The sequence below is a fragment of the Lates calcarifer genome, linkage group LG12 (assembly GCF_001640805.2).
Source record: "Lates calcarifer isolate ASB-BC8 linkage group LG12, TLL_Latcal_v3, whole genome shotgun sequence".
NCBI classification, from domain to species: Eukaryota; Metazoa; Chordata; class Actinopteri; family Centropomidae; genus Lates; species Lates calcarifer.
The window spans coordinates 12975572-12990173 of NC_066844.1; the positions used below are offsets into that span (position 1 = coordinate 12975572).

The 14602-nt window shown below is 38.4% G+C and overlaps 1 protein-coding gene across 7 annotated transcripts in view; it reads right to left on the bottom strand.

Annotated features, from left to right (window-relative positions):
• chl1b (cell adhesion molecule L1-like b) overlaps positions 1-14602 on the bottom strand; it is a 60808-nt gene that overhangs the window by 21239 nt on the left and 24967 nt on the right. For 5 of the 7 annotated variants that reach the window (XM_018698978.2, XM_018698973.2, XM_018698979.2 and 2 more), the window contains exons 2-12: positions 8020-8210; positions 7117-7134; positions 5865-5973; positions 5455-5645; positions 4728-4850; positions 3782-3952; positions 3477-3503; positions 3226-3337; positions 2805-2986; positions 1361-1492; positions 250-390 (exon numbers count right to left, since the gene is read on the bottom strand). In XM_018698978.2, the coding sequence (XP_018554494.1) occupies positions 250-390; positions 1361-1492; positions 2805-2986; positions 3226-3337; positions 3477-3503; positions 3782-3952; positions 4728-4850; positions 5455-5645; positions 5865-5973; positions 7117-7134; positions 8020-8119 (1306 nt within the window). In that variant the 5' untranslated portion in view covers positions 8120-8210. The remainder of the gene's footprint in view (positions 1-249; positions 391-1360; positions 1493-2804; positions 2987-3225; positions 3338-3476; positions 3504-3781; positions 3953-4727; positions 4851-5454; positions 5646-5864; positions 5974-7116; positions 7135-8019; positions 8211-14602) is intronic. The other 2 variants (XM_018698976.2, XM_018698977.2) reach the window with 2 other exon arrangements.

Here is a 14602-nt window from a genome sequence, read left to right on the forward strand (position 1 = left end):
AGACAGCTCTCCTTCCCTGGGCTCCTCACTGTTTTATGGGCATATGCCAACATCAGCACCAGCTCTCCAGCTTGACACATCAGTCAGCAGCCTCCAAGTGACTCGCTGCACTTACTCAGAAACACTGTGAGACAAATACTTTTTATGGCACGTCTTTCGATTTTGTTTATATGTACTTGATAAAAACATGGTAGTGAAACAGGACTGATGAAAACTGTTGCTCACAGAACTAAAAGCTATCACACTTACTCATAATCATGATGTTTGCATTGGACAGAAGGTTTCCATGCCTGTTGGAGGCCTCACACTGATAGACAGCGCTGTCAGATGCTTTGGCATTATACAAAACTATGGTGTTATCAAACATCTTCCTGTTGGCTGCTGGGACTTCTGAAATCAACCAAAGATAAAACACCAGTTTTAAAGATAACATTTATGTTGCAACACTGTTTTTATATTAAATGCAGGTCAAAAAAATATCAACAGACAACTGGACTTAAATCTGCAACTTAAAATTTTCTAAATTCACACGCATTACTCACTATCTTATCCTCCATACATTTTGACCCTCCCTTTGCTTTAACAAATCTGTCATTGTATTTCCACAAACTGATTTTTCTCCTGATGCCCTTGTAGTGGAATAATATAAATATAATAGAAATATATAAATATATAAAAAGTCCCCTCTTCTCTTCTCATAGTTTGCCCAATCCTGCATATGTCCCCTACACACACATGACTGTACAATACAGGGGGTATTCTCTCTTTTATTGACTAATTCTGTAGAAATTGTTGATTGACCTTTTTTTTCCAGGGCAATCTGAACTGTCTATAAAGAGAAGAGTATTTGTTACTGGATGTGAATATTAAACTCAGTATTTTTTATCTTTGCTCAAAGTCATAATCACAATGACATCAGAGTTTTTAATCTTCTTGCTGAACATTAATACTCCATTCACTAGGTTTAATTACACATGACACAAGAAATACCTTTTTTCCCTACATTCAGTTCAGGATTTGAGCACAGAACCTCTCACACCCAAAGTGGTCCAATCTATTTTTCACTTGTGATCCTTTAAGACATCTATTTGCAGCATTATTGGTTTCAATGATTGTGACATTTTACCAAAGAGTGACAAAATAAATCTAATTTATCTTTATAATTTGGTAAAGAGCAATTATGTATTCTCTAGGTATTTGTGGCCCTACAACACTCTTAAACCCCCCTCCGTGATGTTATACCTAATGTAATATGATGTAATAAGAAAGACAAACACTACAAACAATGTAACTTCAACACTAAACAGCTATTAGGACTGACACTACATAAAAAGGTTGTTAAGGGTTAAGTGAGACTGACCGTTAAGAGGTACACCGTTCACCTTCCATGTTACAGTTGGCTGAGGAGTCCCACTGGCGGAGCATTGGATGTGCACCTCTGAGCCGATCATGCTGAGCTGACTCTCAGGTTCAGACACCCACTCTGGAGGCTCTGAGAACATATAGTCGGCATGATATTATCAAACTGATGAATGTCTGTTAAGAAAGACACTTAGAGAGGACATAATCACAGGAGTATCTGTGCAATGTATGTTATTCAATATTAGAGCCCCTTTACTATAAAAGCCACATTTACAGGCCTACCCATGAAAGACACATAGAGACACAAAGAGGTGCTGTCTATGGTCTCACTAGAATCATTGTTGGCCTATTATTGGTATTGTGTGCATGTTTTTATCACTTTATTCTGTTAACAAGAGTGTATGATATTTATACATACACCTACATTTGGACACCGGGATCCATGGAAATAATTCAAGAGAGTAGATATTGTGTTTATTTACAGGATGTCTGATGAAAAGCTAACACCTGCATAATGACCTCTGGTTTACTCAGGAGACTATTTCACACCTAGCTTATTCATCGGGTTGGTGTGTTAAAGGTATTATTTTTCACCAAATGATCATAGAGACCTGCCTATGACCACAGTACCTCCAAGGTCTTTATTTACAGGACATCTTCATGTACAGCTACAGGCCATGTACAATGTACTCTAAACATAATCAGTGATGAAACGTAGTGAAGTACATTTATCTTAGCCTGTGATTTTTAACAGCCCAGAGAAAGTCCGATATAAATGACCTATATTTTAAAACTATATTATAGTTTTTTCAGTTAAGCTGCTCAAGTACTGCACCTAAGTATAATTTACATACTTTACTTGAGTATTTTCATTTTATGTTAACTCTGCTCTACATTTCAGGGATAAATGTTTTACTCCACTAAAATAGTTTATCTGCTAAAGTTGTTTAGGATGTTGCATACAAAACATACGACAGACTTATAAAATACAATGCTGTGTTAAAGTGTCTAGTTAGGTTCCACATGTCAATGAGCTGTCAAAAAGACATTCCTCCTTGCACTTCTCAGATGGATTTTATTTTAATTTGCTGTTTAAGGCCCAAAGAAGTCCAATTTGAGTATATATATTTTGTTCACAATACTTCTGTTCGTCTACTTAATGAAATTTTGAAATTCGGGACTTGTAATGGAGTATTTTTCTTAACATTGTTGTATTCATACTTTTAATTAAGTAGAGTACTTCTTTTCACCACTTAAATATGCTACCATTGGTACCATTAGAAATTGTATTATTAGAGCTCCTACACAGATTCTGTTCACAACACTTTTTTAAAAAGTGAAGAATCAGTCCATTATTCAAGTGGCGAATATTAAATGATTTCAAATAAGTTTGATGTGATAGCAACTAGCAACACTATAACTTCACTGCAGGTAGAAATTACCTTCTACTGTCACTGTGAAGTAATGGACAACTTCTCCTAATGTGTTCTTTGCCTTGCACATATACTTCCCGCTGTCTTCCTGTTCAACTGCTGATACAATCAACAATTTCCCATGACTCTCCGGTTTTGCTTTATCAGGAAGGTGATGACCCATCTTCACCCACTCAACCTTTGGAGTTGGACTAACGGAAATGGGACACAAGGTGAATCAGAAATAGTTAGGCACTGCCTACACATGAGAGGAAATGGCATTCAAACATGTGACAAGCCAGTCTTAAAATGAATGCAGAAAATCTAAAATCTGAAACATTGAAAGCAAATGGCTTACAGTTATTTAAAATCTGTTCAAAAAATATTTTTCTAGTTTGTTTTTGGAGTAAAATGGATGGATGAAGTTAGTGAAAAATATAGTAATACTTACAATCCTTCAGCAATGCACTCCAATTTCAAGTCTTCTCCTTTGACCAGCTGTATCTCTGATTTGACACCAGAGGGCGTCAAAAGTGTAGGTCTTCTCTCCAGGATTGCATTAGCTAAGGAATTATTGTGGACAATAATACAAATCAGAGGTGTAATGCAGTTACACTTAAATATATTGTATAAATTAATATAAACACACCTGCGCTGTGCACACTTTATAGATGAAGCACACCACAGGGGTGTTTAACTTACCAGTTTCAGAACTTGTATCAGTTTTCTCTGAAATGGAGGTGGATGAAGCAAAAATACAATGAGCATGAGGACAACATGGAACATGACAAACATCACTAAGATCAAAATCACAACATAAAACCAGAGGTTCACAAAACAAGACAGCACGACACTTGGATGGCTTTTGAAGTGTTGCCATGAATGTGGATATCAATGAACATGTTGGAAATGATCAATGCTTTGAAAGCAAATCAAAGTTTGCATCATGCTGGTTTGAGAGGAAAACAGTGCAGGAGTGAAGATAAAGAAGCTTAAGTGACACCTACTTGTCTTTACAATAACAGACATGGCAGTCTTCTGAACAATGGTTCGTATTCTTGGGAAGGCAGCGAAGCAGCAGTAGTCTCTCCTGCTGTCCTTCTCAACCGCGTGAGAGAAGTAAAGGTCTCCATTCAAGCCCATTGACACCCTCTCATCCTGTTCTATGTGCTGGAGATCTGGGTACAGAGACAGGTTGATATTAGATAGGTCTTAACTTGTGATTTTGGTCATTGTCCTAAAACCAGAGCATTTAACAGCCACAGAAAAAGTCTAATATAAATTCCCTCTATTTGAACACCCTAATATACACTTTTTTGTGCTGGTCAGTTGCTCAAATACTGTAATTAAGTACTATTTTGATGTACTTGAGTATTTTATTGTGTTATACTTTCACTACATTTCAGAGGCAAATCTTGTACTTTTTACTAAACTATCAAACTGTATATAACGTTTGATATAACAATGTAGTCATAGATGATATTTTACTGCAGCAGTATTTTTACCTTGTTGTATAATACTCTTACTTAAGTAAGGTTTCTTACACCACTGCTGGTATGTGCCTGGAAAAATCATCTTACTCTACACTGCTTGGCGGCATCACAAATGCAGCTTGTTCCAGCTCTTCACTGAAACTATATGATGTGAAAGAGGGAAATATTCAAAACCAGGACTTCATCATGAATTTATACACATTTCCACAGAATTACATATTTAGTAGCTGTGGGAACTTTGGGATTGCCAGGCAAATCTAAAATTAAGATCTGTGCTTGCTTGTCTTTAAGGGCTTAATAAGCTCAGGAGGTGAGGAGAAGAATTGTTTAAAAACTTGAAGTACTTTGCTGTCTACCTAAATACAGCATACCATGGGTGAGAATACAGGTGTTTCACTGGAATATGTTTGCATTTTGAAGTAAACTGCATCATTGATCTATCATAAAAAGTATCACTTACTGATAGTCATCCAGTAGATCTGCAGAGGTGGTATTCCTTTTGGTGGGTTACACTGTAAAGTAAAAGGCTGGCCTTCCTCCACCACAAGAGGATCAAGTGTTTCTTTAGGAAACTTTGGAACATCTGGATTAAAGACAAAACCTACAGTGAGCAGCTGAAGTCAGAAATGAATGAATAAATCAAATTGTCAAATTATATTAAATCTTCTTCCCCAGCAGATGGCAGTAATATCATTCTTCAATTCTGTGGTGAACATGTGTTTCCTGAGCTCTGTATCTTTCACAGATTGAATTTTGTGGGCCTTTTTTTTTCAGTTCTTGGCCAGCAGAAACAAAACAGACATAACTATGACTATTGTGTGTGACTTGTCACCACTGCTGAGTGGCTGAAGCCCAGCCAAATTTAGTCAAAGTCCCCCGCAGAGTGGATTTTCTTTGGGAATGTATATACTGTGCTCGGGAAAAAAATGAAAAATGCAGCAAAGGAAATGATGGAGAGGCTGGATCACATTCGATGCTTTCTCCAGTACAGAGCTCTAGATGAGATGCTGCGAGGGGTGGAGATCTTGGGAGCCTCAATGACTTTCTGCCATGTCCAATACAATGAAAAGCTCACAATGGAGAGGTGCAGTCATTACACAGGACTGCTGGTCCTGAATTACTTTGAAAGCACTGTAACAGAGCACCCCATGCGCACACACGTACACACACAGACATATGTTACTCACGGGGCACAATGAACTCAATCTCCTTCGATATGGCGGTCCCCAGTTTGTTTGAGGCGTAACAGCGATAGGTTCCCTGGTACTCTGTAAGGTTCCCATCATTGGGTATCACAAAGGTCCCAGAATTTTCCTCTTTCATCAGCCGGGGGTCTAGAAAGGGGTCGAATTCCTGGCCATTCTTTGTCCATCTGAATCTACATAAAGAAGCCGTTATTGAAATGTCAACTCCTACAGCTGGAACTGCAGCCTGCTCATTTTCCAGAGTTGGTGCACAAAATCAGAGCAACAAAATACAGTACATCATGTCAATGGCCAACTGTTGTTGTTGTTTGTTACTGGTGTCTGTTTGGCTGCTAACAAGCTCTCCATCCTCTCCTCCTCCCATCTGAAGTGATGCAAGGCTCAGTACTCACTCTGGCTCGGGATTCCCTTTGGCTTCACACGTCATGGGGAAGCTCTCATCAAAAGGGAAGGCGATGAGAGAGCTAGGCGACTGAGCTGTGATGGTGGGCAGCTGCTCAACTGGGCAACAAACAAACAAGCATGGAAATGTGAGAAATACAACACAGGCCTCAATACAGAACTCAATTCAAGGTACATTGTATTAAACGTGATACTACAGCAGTGGTTCCCAATCTTTTTGGCTTGTGATTCATTAAAACAAAGCAATGCCTTGTTGTGACCCCTCATCATAAGGTCTGAGTGTGTTTACATATGCATTAATATCATAGTTTTGAGCCTTATCTTATTATTAAATTTATTCAAGATATGGCATTTACAAGAAACATGAAAAAAATGGCTATTCATATCTCTGTTGCATGATTGTAACTGTATCCAGGTTTCTGATCATGAACGATCAGGTTTGTCTAGATTTCTCTATAGGGTACAGTATGCTGGTCTTCACCAGTCTTGTCCAGATTTCTTAAATGGGGATAGGATGTTTCAATGCGGAAAACACAACCAGGATACTCTAAAAACCTGATCATAACTGAGATACTAGTGTACATGTAAACATACTCAGTGAGGACATACCTGTGAGCAGGTCAACTGAAGAGTAACTTTACTTCTCAGATTGTTTAAGATTGCTGAAGGATCTTTAACAAGTCTGAACTTGTACAAATGTCCAATGCTTCATAAGAAAAAAGCTACTACTCAGTTGGGACCCTTTGATCCCAGGTTGGAAACCCCTGTACTAAGATGTGGATTACTGTATGTTGCTACATGCAGAGTTCTATCCCAAAACATGCTATTAAAAAATAACTTTACTCAAAATAATTTAAGTATATAATTTTGTCAACAAAGTTGAATGTTTGTTATTTAAATGATTCAATCATTTTCTTAGATTGTTTTTATTTTGGCATAAAACTCTTCATTTGGTCTGATATGATCTTATGACAGAGTTGTGACATGGGGTAAGGATGGAAAACACTCAACACAGTACAAATGATTACAGTGTGTGTATTAAGTGCAAAAGAAAAGCAAATGTCTTGGGTACTAGAAGCTAAAATACCAGTATTATGGAATCATGACTGATGACACATGAGAATCAGATCCAACACATATGGCTATGAGTAAAGCTGCTGCTGTGCAGCGAGCCAGGAGATTAACTGACAGAAATCTGAGGACGTCACTAATACCAGCTACAGTATGGCAGAGTGAACTTACTGTTTACAAGACCTAAAACTATAAAATCCATGGCAGCAGGGGGAAAATAAACAAAACAAAAACAGTCTTGTCACAAGTATTCTCTATACACAAACGCTTGTAAACGCACACATTGGTAACACAAAACAGAAGACTGAATTAAAAAGCTATTCTGACATCACTGAGCCAAAAATGCTCTTGCCTTTTCAGAAAACCTGCTTGAACTGATCTCTATCAAGCCCTTCAGAGATAGTGAGAATAATTTAGCAAAAGTGAAATCTGGGATACACTCCGATCCAACACAAAAGACACCAAAAACCTGATGCAAACAAGATAATAGCTGTAAATATATTCCTTGCACAGACTGCTTGATGATTCCAATTCCAATAGCTCTTTGTGGTGTTATTTATTTGCCTCTAAATTATTCAACACTTTTTTTCTGATAAAAGCACTTCAAGTGAGACCCAGGATAAGTTCTTTGTAGATGAGCATAAAGAATTTTAAGATTCCTTACGCATAACCCTTCTTTTTTTACGTATTCTACTTGAATGCTTCATAAATGACTTTCTTCGAGTTTTCTATGTGTCTTTATTGTAGAGTGTTTATTATAACATTTATGTGATTCATTGTGAACTGTTGCACTGTAAAACCGTGGCCTATTTTTACCTAATTATTTAAAATATCCATTGTATATCCATAATGGAAGTGAATGGATTTTTGCTTGCGTGATAACATCTTAAATAAATTAGTGCCTAGGAAAAACTGTTAACAGTGTGTTAGTGTAATAGAAAAATATTTTTGTTGTGTTATTTGAGTAAAATGCCCCTTAAACTACAGCAGTCATTGAAACAAGCATGTACCCTCCTGCATCCTTTGTGAACATGTGTTAATTAATAATGTGCTATAGTACAAGTCAGCACTCACCCTCGAGTGGGATGTCAGTGGCAGTAGACATGTGAAAGGCACAAATACAGGTGATCAAGCCCAGCACAGCGACCACTCCCGCGCTCCTCTGCAACCTCATGGCTTCACTGTAAATCTTGGACGTCCTGAAGAAACAAGTGTTCACCTCTGCGTCCTCAGTTCATTTCTCTGGCGTGCTGAAGATGCCGTACCTGTGAGAGCAGCACAGACGGAGGCCCCATGAATCCACCCACGCGCTGGCAGACAGAGAGGCAAACCCCAAACACAACAAATCCCCCGTGACTGGGAGCCCGACTGCTCTCTGCTCAGCCAGGCATAACCAGGCACATTTTCATTTGCATCAACAGGGACTCTCTTCTGCACTGGTTCATATTTTGCTGCGACAAAGAAAAATTCACATTAAAGCCTCCTATCATCCCCTTCCCCTGGGACTCAAATTGTTTTGTAGTTTGATGTCTGGAAGTGTGTAGCAGAAAGTGTGTTTTCCTGTGACAATGAAAATAAATAAATAAACAAATGAAGGAGCCTGTGGATTTATTAATGCATAGCAGATGTTCAACATTACTGAAGGAAAAGGCATTTATTCCAAAAGCCAAGATTGGAATCAAAATTACCATAAGAGTTAAGACAGCCGATTTTAATCATTCTGCTGTTTTGATCAGCGTCTGCATGATTCTGATAACAATGACTCAAAGAGATTAGCAATGCAGCTACACATTTATCTATTATTGCAGTAAATGTTGCTGCCTAAGGGGTGTGAGCAATAAACCACATACATAGTTAACAGTTAGACTGAGTAAGCTGTATGCACTCAGATACACACACCAACAGGCTGCAGAGTACAGAGCTCTGCATCATTTTCCAGCTAACAGACCAAAGTCTGGACTATAATGAGCACATGATCAGTCCAGAGTGCAGAACTGGAGCAGGGAGGAGGACGGAAGAGAGCGATGTATGGGAATTTTATGTGTCTGTGATCTGTAAACCCTCTGGGGTGTCAGTTCATTAGTCTTCGTTGTGTTGGATGTGACCCAGCTCACTAGGTCATGCTGTACTAATTAGCTGAACACACAACATATACCATAATAACCAAAAGAGAATAATAGATGATAACAAAAAATTACCATTTTAGAGAAATGTAAAATCATAATCATCATCTGTGGGGACTCCTAGAGAATATTGCAATTACTCTATTAGTATTGATAGGTTAACCAATTAATGTCAAAGAGGGCATGTGTAGGTTGTCAAGTAGTTGTAACCAAGATATGAGCCATACAGTATCTAGTGCATGCTCAACCAGCTATGCAATGTCTAGGAAAGACCTTGCTTTTTCGCAATAAGGCTTAAAACCAACTCTTGCTATTTCCTAATCTTACTGCCTTAACAAACTCAACAGGAAACACTAAGGTCAAACTCCTGTTCAAGAGATGTAATTGAATAATGGACCAGAGAACAAAAGAGTCGATTTCATTCATTCGCTGAACGATGAAATGCACTCTGAACTTTTCAACTATGCCTCATGGTAATGGTATTAACTCTGTCTGTGACTCGATACTGACCTTTTTGAATCAACTACTGACCCTTGCCCCACCCACCTACAGCATCACCAGCAAGGCTAGAGACTCTGGGTGTGCTGTATATTTAATATAAATCCACCCCACTCAATCACAATTCAGGCTTATTGGTGTCTTAAGAGTCATAAGTTATCTACAAAAGCGCCTTAGGCTTTTCTTTGTTTCAGTCTTTCCCAGACATGGTGATTTATGTTGCCACACACAGATTAAAATCAAAAGGTAAGGGCTTTGTGCTAATTGGCTTGTGCTTTGTTGGTAAAATTGGCCTGGTTAAGTGGAAAGGGAGGGGGGTTGCAATTCCCCCAAGACTATGTGTTCTCATTGTCCTATTGTGCTGGCCAAAATCCTTTACCAACCTCACAACACCTTAGATGGATTACACTTTGTTCAAACTGTGCTTGATCATTTGCCTTTTGATTTAATTTGTTCTCCCCTCGTTAAACATTCATTGAGAACCAACTCGACCATCTGGCTGAGGGAGGTTCGCTCGGAGTTTATCTGCTGCGAGTGACAATGTCTACACTGAAGTCAGAGGGTATGGTTCCTATTGGACCTATATGATGCACATGAGAGGGGCCCCCTTCAGCTAGCCTGATTTACAGGCCACGGGCTGTTCTTAATCCCCGCCCCTTTCAGCAGCGATCACACCAGCCTGAGATTGATGAAGCTGGCAGGAGGTTAAAAGCTGCTCACTGTGGGAAGGCCAATATGAACCCTAACCTTACTTAGCCAAGGCTCAGAGGGGACAGAAGCTCTGCCTTGGAGGGGGCATGGTGAGGGAAATGAAGCGATGTGGGCCAAGTAAAATCTGCCTCCATATTTTAAAGCTCTTTCTGAGTGACAGATGTAGAGCACTCTGAGAAACTTCTTCCTTGTCAACAAGACTAAATCACTTTCGAATGTAGACCAATTTGACACAAAGGCATTGTAACCTAATTTTACCCATCATCGTTAATGTGCTTGCCACAGTAAAAAGCTACCCAGAGAGTTTTCAAACCGCCAGCATTCCCAAATTCTGCCATCAGCTACATTTTGAGTTAAAAGCTCTACCTTAGACATGGATGAAGTGGAAAAAAATGGTACCACAATAAAGTTTTTAGTCAATAATGGTATCATACACTGTGTCACAATATAAATCGAATCACTATGTTGAGCTTGAAGATTCTCTTAAGCTTAAAATTCCCAGGTAGTAACTTTAAATAAGTTATTCTAATTGTCTGTCTGAATCCCTAATCCTGCAGTGAGAAATCTCAGAGAGCTAGCATCTGCATCTTGGGTCTGTTTTGTATCAGCTACAATCCCTCATTTTCAAAAGTATCTATCAATCAGTCAACTGATCAATTAGTCGATTATCAAAAAAAGGACCATTGGTTTGTCATTTCCATCATGTCTCACGCAAAAATGTAATGTAAGGGTGTAACTGCTGATTACTTTCATAACCCATTAAATAAATCTGTTGATTATATTCTCTATTAATAATTTAAAGTACAAAATATAAAACTATTATGAAAAACAATGCCCAATTCAATTTCTCAAAGCCCACAATAGCATCTTCAGATTTCTTGTTTTTCGTAACCAATAGAACCAATACTCAAAATAGACATTCAGTTTATAATTATGTAAAACAGAAAAAAAGCATCACAATTTGATTTGGACTGTATATTGCACAGACCTAGCCTCTGTTCTTTTGTTCATGTGTCCAAGAGTCTTTCAGCTTTTCTTTACTTAACTGAATACTGTATTACTGTTCAATTACTGTGCAGCTTTTACTGACTTTTTTCAAAGGGACACAATTCTGGCACACTACTATACAACTGGCAAGGTTTGTCTGTTTCTTGGCCCTTATACTTGACCCTATATTACACCTTAACTGTGACCCATTAACAAATTTACAGATATACAAAATGCATCACACACTGTAAGGATCATATGAGTAGGGTTTCACAGAAAACGATCACACCAACAAGTTGTTTCCTAGAACATTCTCTATACTTGTGGATATGTTGTTTAGTAACGGGGTGGGGTCCAGGCTCAACCATTCAAAGTTCACTACAGTAGGCTCTTGAGCTGGCACCATCTGCTCCTTTCTCACACAAAGACAACAGGCAGACAAGTGTGTGCCTACTGTAGTTTAATGTGCAAGCCTGTAATAGGATTAAACAGATCCTCGTCTTGTCAGGCTGGATTAAAATATTCTCTACACTAAAGACATGCAACATGAAGACAGCAGCTCCACACTCCCCTCTCACGGTCCTGATAATGCTTCCACACTGATTCCCATTTGATCACTCAAGAACAATTAAAACAACGACAGAGCTGATTAACACTAAGCGGCAATTGACTTGCATTGCTTCTGATGTGCATAATGAGTGCACAGTTTTTTTGGTTGTCGTTTTGTTCTTTTTGTCCAATCAATTGCTCATTTAGCTTGCAAATTTGACACACTGTCTGGATCTCAGTGAAAAACAAAGCATGCGTAAGTGGTAAAACTTTTTTTTTATGTAGAATTTAATTTTCCTCTTTTTTTTAGAGATTTTGTTTTTCCTCCACACTCTTCCACATTAGAACTAGATTCCATTCTGACCTTTGGGAATGATAAGCTTTTTAAGTATTCTACTAAATGCTCAGCCATGCAATTCATCTATTATTAAAATATTAGTGGCAGGATAAAACACAGAAACAAGACGCTAAATGAGATTAGGAACTGGGAGCAATATTAGATAATATGCTTGTCTAATTGAGATTTGTCTCGATTTTACTGCACTTCAGAGAGCATGACAGTTCAATTATCATATCATTAATATTTCAGAGGTCTGTAGATATAGCATGTTGAGGGGACAGTGTCTGGAGCTGGGCAAACGCCTGGCAGAGGAGAGGTTCTCAGCTGTGGAGGAATGGGGCTCTGCTGCAGATATAGAGCGGCTGCACTGATGAACTGTTCAGTGTCTGACCCCTGTGTTCTATATGAACTAATGAAGAATGACCTTTATAACCCCACATGAACTTTCATTGCTCGAGAGAGAGAGTGGGATATCATGCAGCCTCATGTTACTACACACAATACTATAGTAAAAGATGATAATGTCACCAGCTGGCACTGCACACCCTGGAACATGTGTAGGTATGATGTACTTCATTTGAATAAAGACAGAAATAAACTGAATAGGTTTTCAGCTACAAGAGGTTTTTTATCTTGTCAGTAATGTGCATTTATCCAAAAGCTTTTCATGTTTTCATGAACAAAAGAGTATGAAGGCATTTTCCAGCCTGTAATTAGTTGTTCTTTTGTGTGTCTGAAAACTCTATTGAATATAAAAACCTACAGTAGTCCCTCCATATCAGAGCTAACCATTATTTTTGCTTCAGATTATGACTTTTAATACTCATCTGTTGCATAATTTATGTGCAGAATGAAAACACTAACACTGATCATCAGAGCATGTCACGTGACAATGAATTATAAACTGTAGACTGTATGTGGCATGTAGTCCTCACTTTGAACCTGTTAATATGTTTAAAGCAAAAGAAAAGGTTTCAGAAGGTGCACTGCACCTGTCTGTATCACAGCTTACAGCTTTTTTTTTCATTTTCCCTCTGATCTGCTCTCTTTGAAGTCCTGCAGGAGTGCCCCTTGCCCAGGACAATAATCACATTAGTGTGTGATCCTCGCTGAGTAGCCGGCAGAGAGATGAATTCACGAGTTGGAGTGCAGGGACTGGAATATTATTTTGTGTGAACTAACACAGCATGCTCCTCTCCACATTCATTCACTTCGTCTGACTGATGCTGGCAATTTCCCCAGATGAAACTGTGCCACAGCAAGACATGATCGATGGCTCTTATATCCCAAATCCTTACCTCCATCAGACCCCGAAGCAATTTATTTCTGCCAACAACCAAGAATTTCTGATGTCCCCACAGCACACGCAGAGCTGCAGCAGAACCACTTTTTTATAGAAATACCTCTGCTGCTTCATCCATTTTTAATCCCTTCAGGTGCCTAATATACATACAGTAAGAATCCTAATTTCAGCCTGTGAAATGAGAGGTTCCGCGCTAACTATAATTCAGCATCTAAATTTCCTGTTCCGTGCTAGAACGTAGCATCTGGACAGTGTTACTCTGGGTAAGCTGTTTGACACAGCTGTCGGATATGTGGCCCAGATCCTGTGCCTCTCTTACACTTAATAGGGTCGAGCTGAGGCTGTGTTGAGACCAATCAAATGGAATGAACTCAAGACCAGACGCTCAAGATTGAAGATTTTAAAAATGTGACAGGGCAGACTCTCAGTATCTACACTACATTTTCAAGGTCTACAGACAAAAAAACAGGACATCCAACTTTCAATATCAAGCAATAATTTGATAATGATAAGATGCTGAGCAAAGTTGCATCCACATAGTTAGAAACTTCTATATTTTAAATAAAAATAAATTCCACTCTGGGTTTGATATTCAAGGGAGAAAAGGGAAGTATTTTCAGTTTCTGCTTCATTGACTTTCCTCCCTAAAACAAAAATACAGATCAAGATTCTTTTATGACAACAGAACATTCAAAGCAAGATGCTTCTAAGACACTATGTTCAAATGACACTAACTGGCTTGGTTACACTAACAGATACAGTTGCTACAATACAATACTGTATTCTTGCATTATTTTTAACACATAATGACTCCACAAATCTGAAACACGCTATTTTATACTTTAAGTATTCGATCCATAGTAAATGCCTTATTAAATAAAACTAATTGGAAGTATAAAGGAGTCAGTTTGAAAGTCATCACTGTTACTGTTCAGTTTCATATAAATCTGCTATGGCAAGAATAAGACTGAATTTAAGTGAATGTGAATACAGTCCGTATTTGTTTAGTGAGTGCTGTGGAAATTATTCAAACGTATTGTTGTCTGTTGCACAGTACACTTTCAGTTAGTTAGCTGGGTTTTAGTCCAGTGAAGCTTCTTAGTTGAATTAACGAACCGAGACCTGAAATTATGACTACAGAATCCC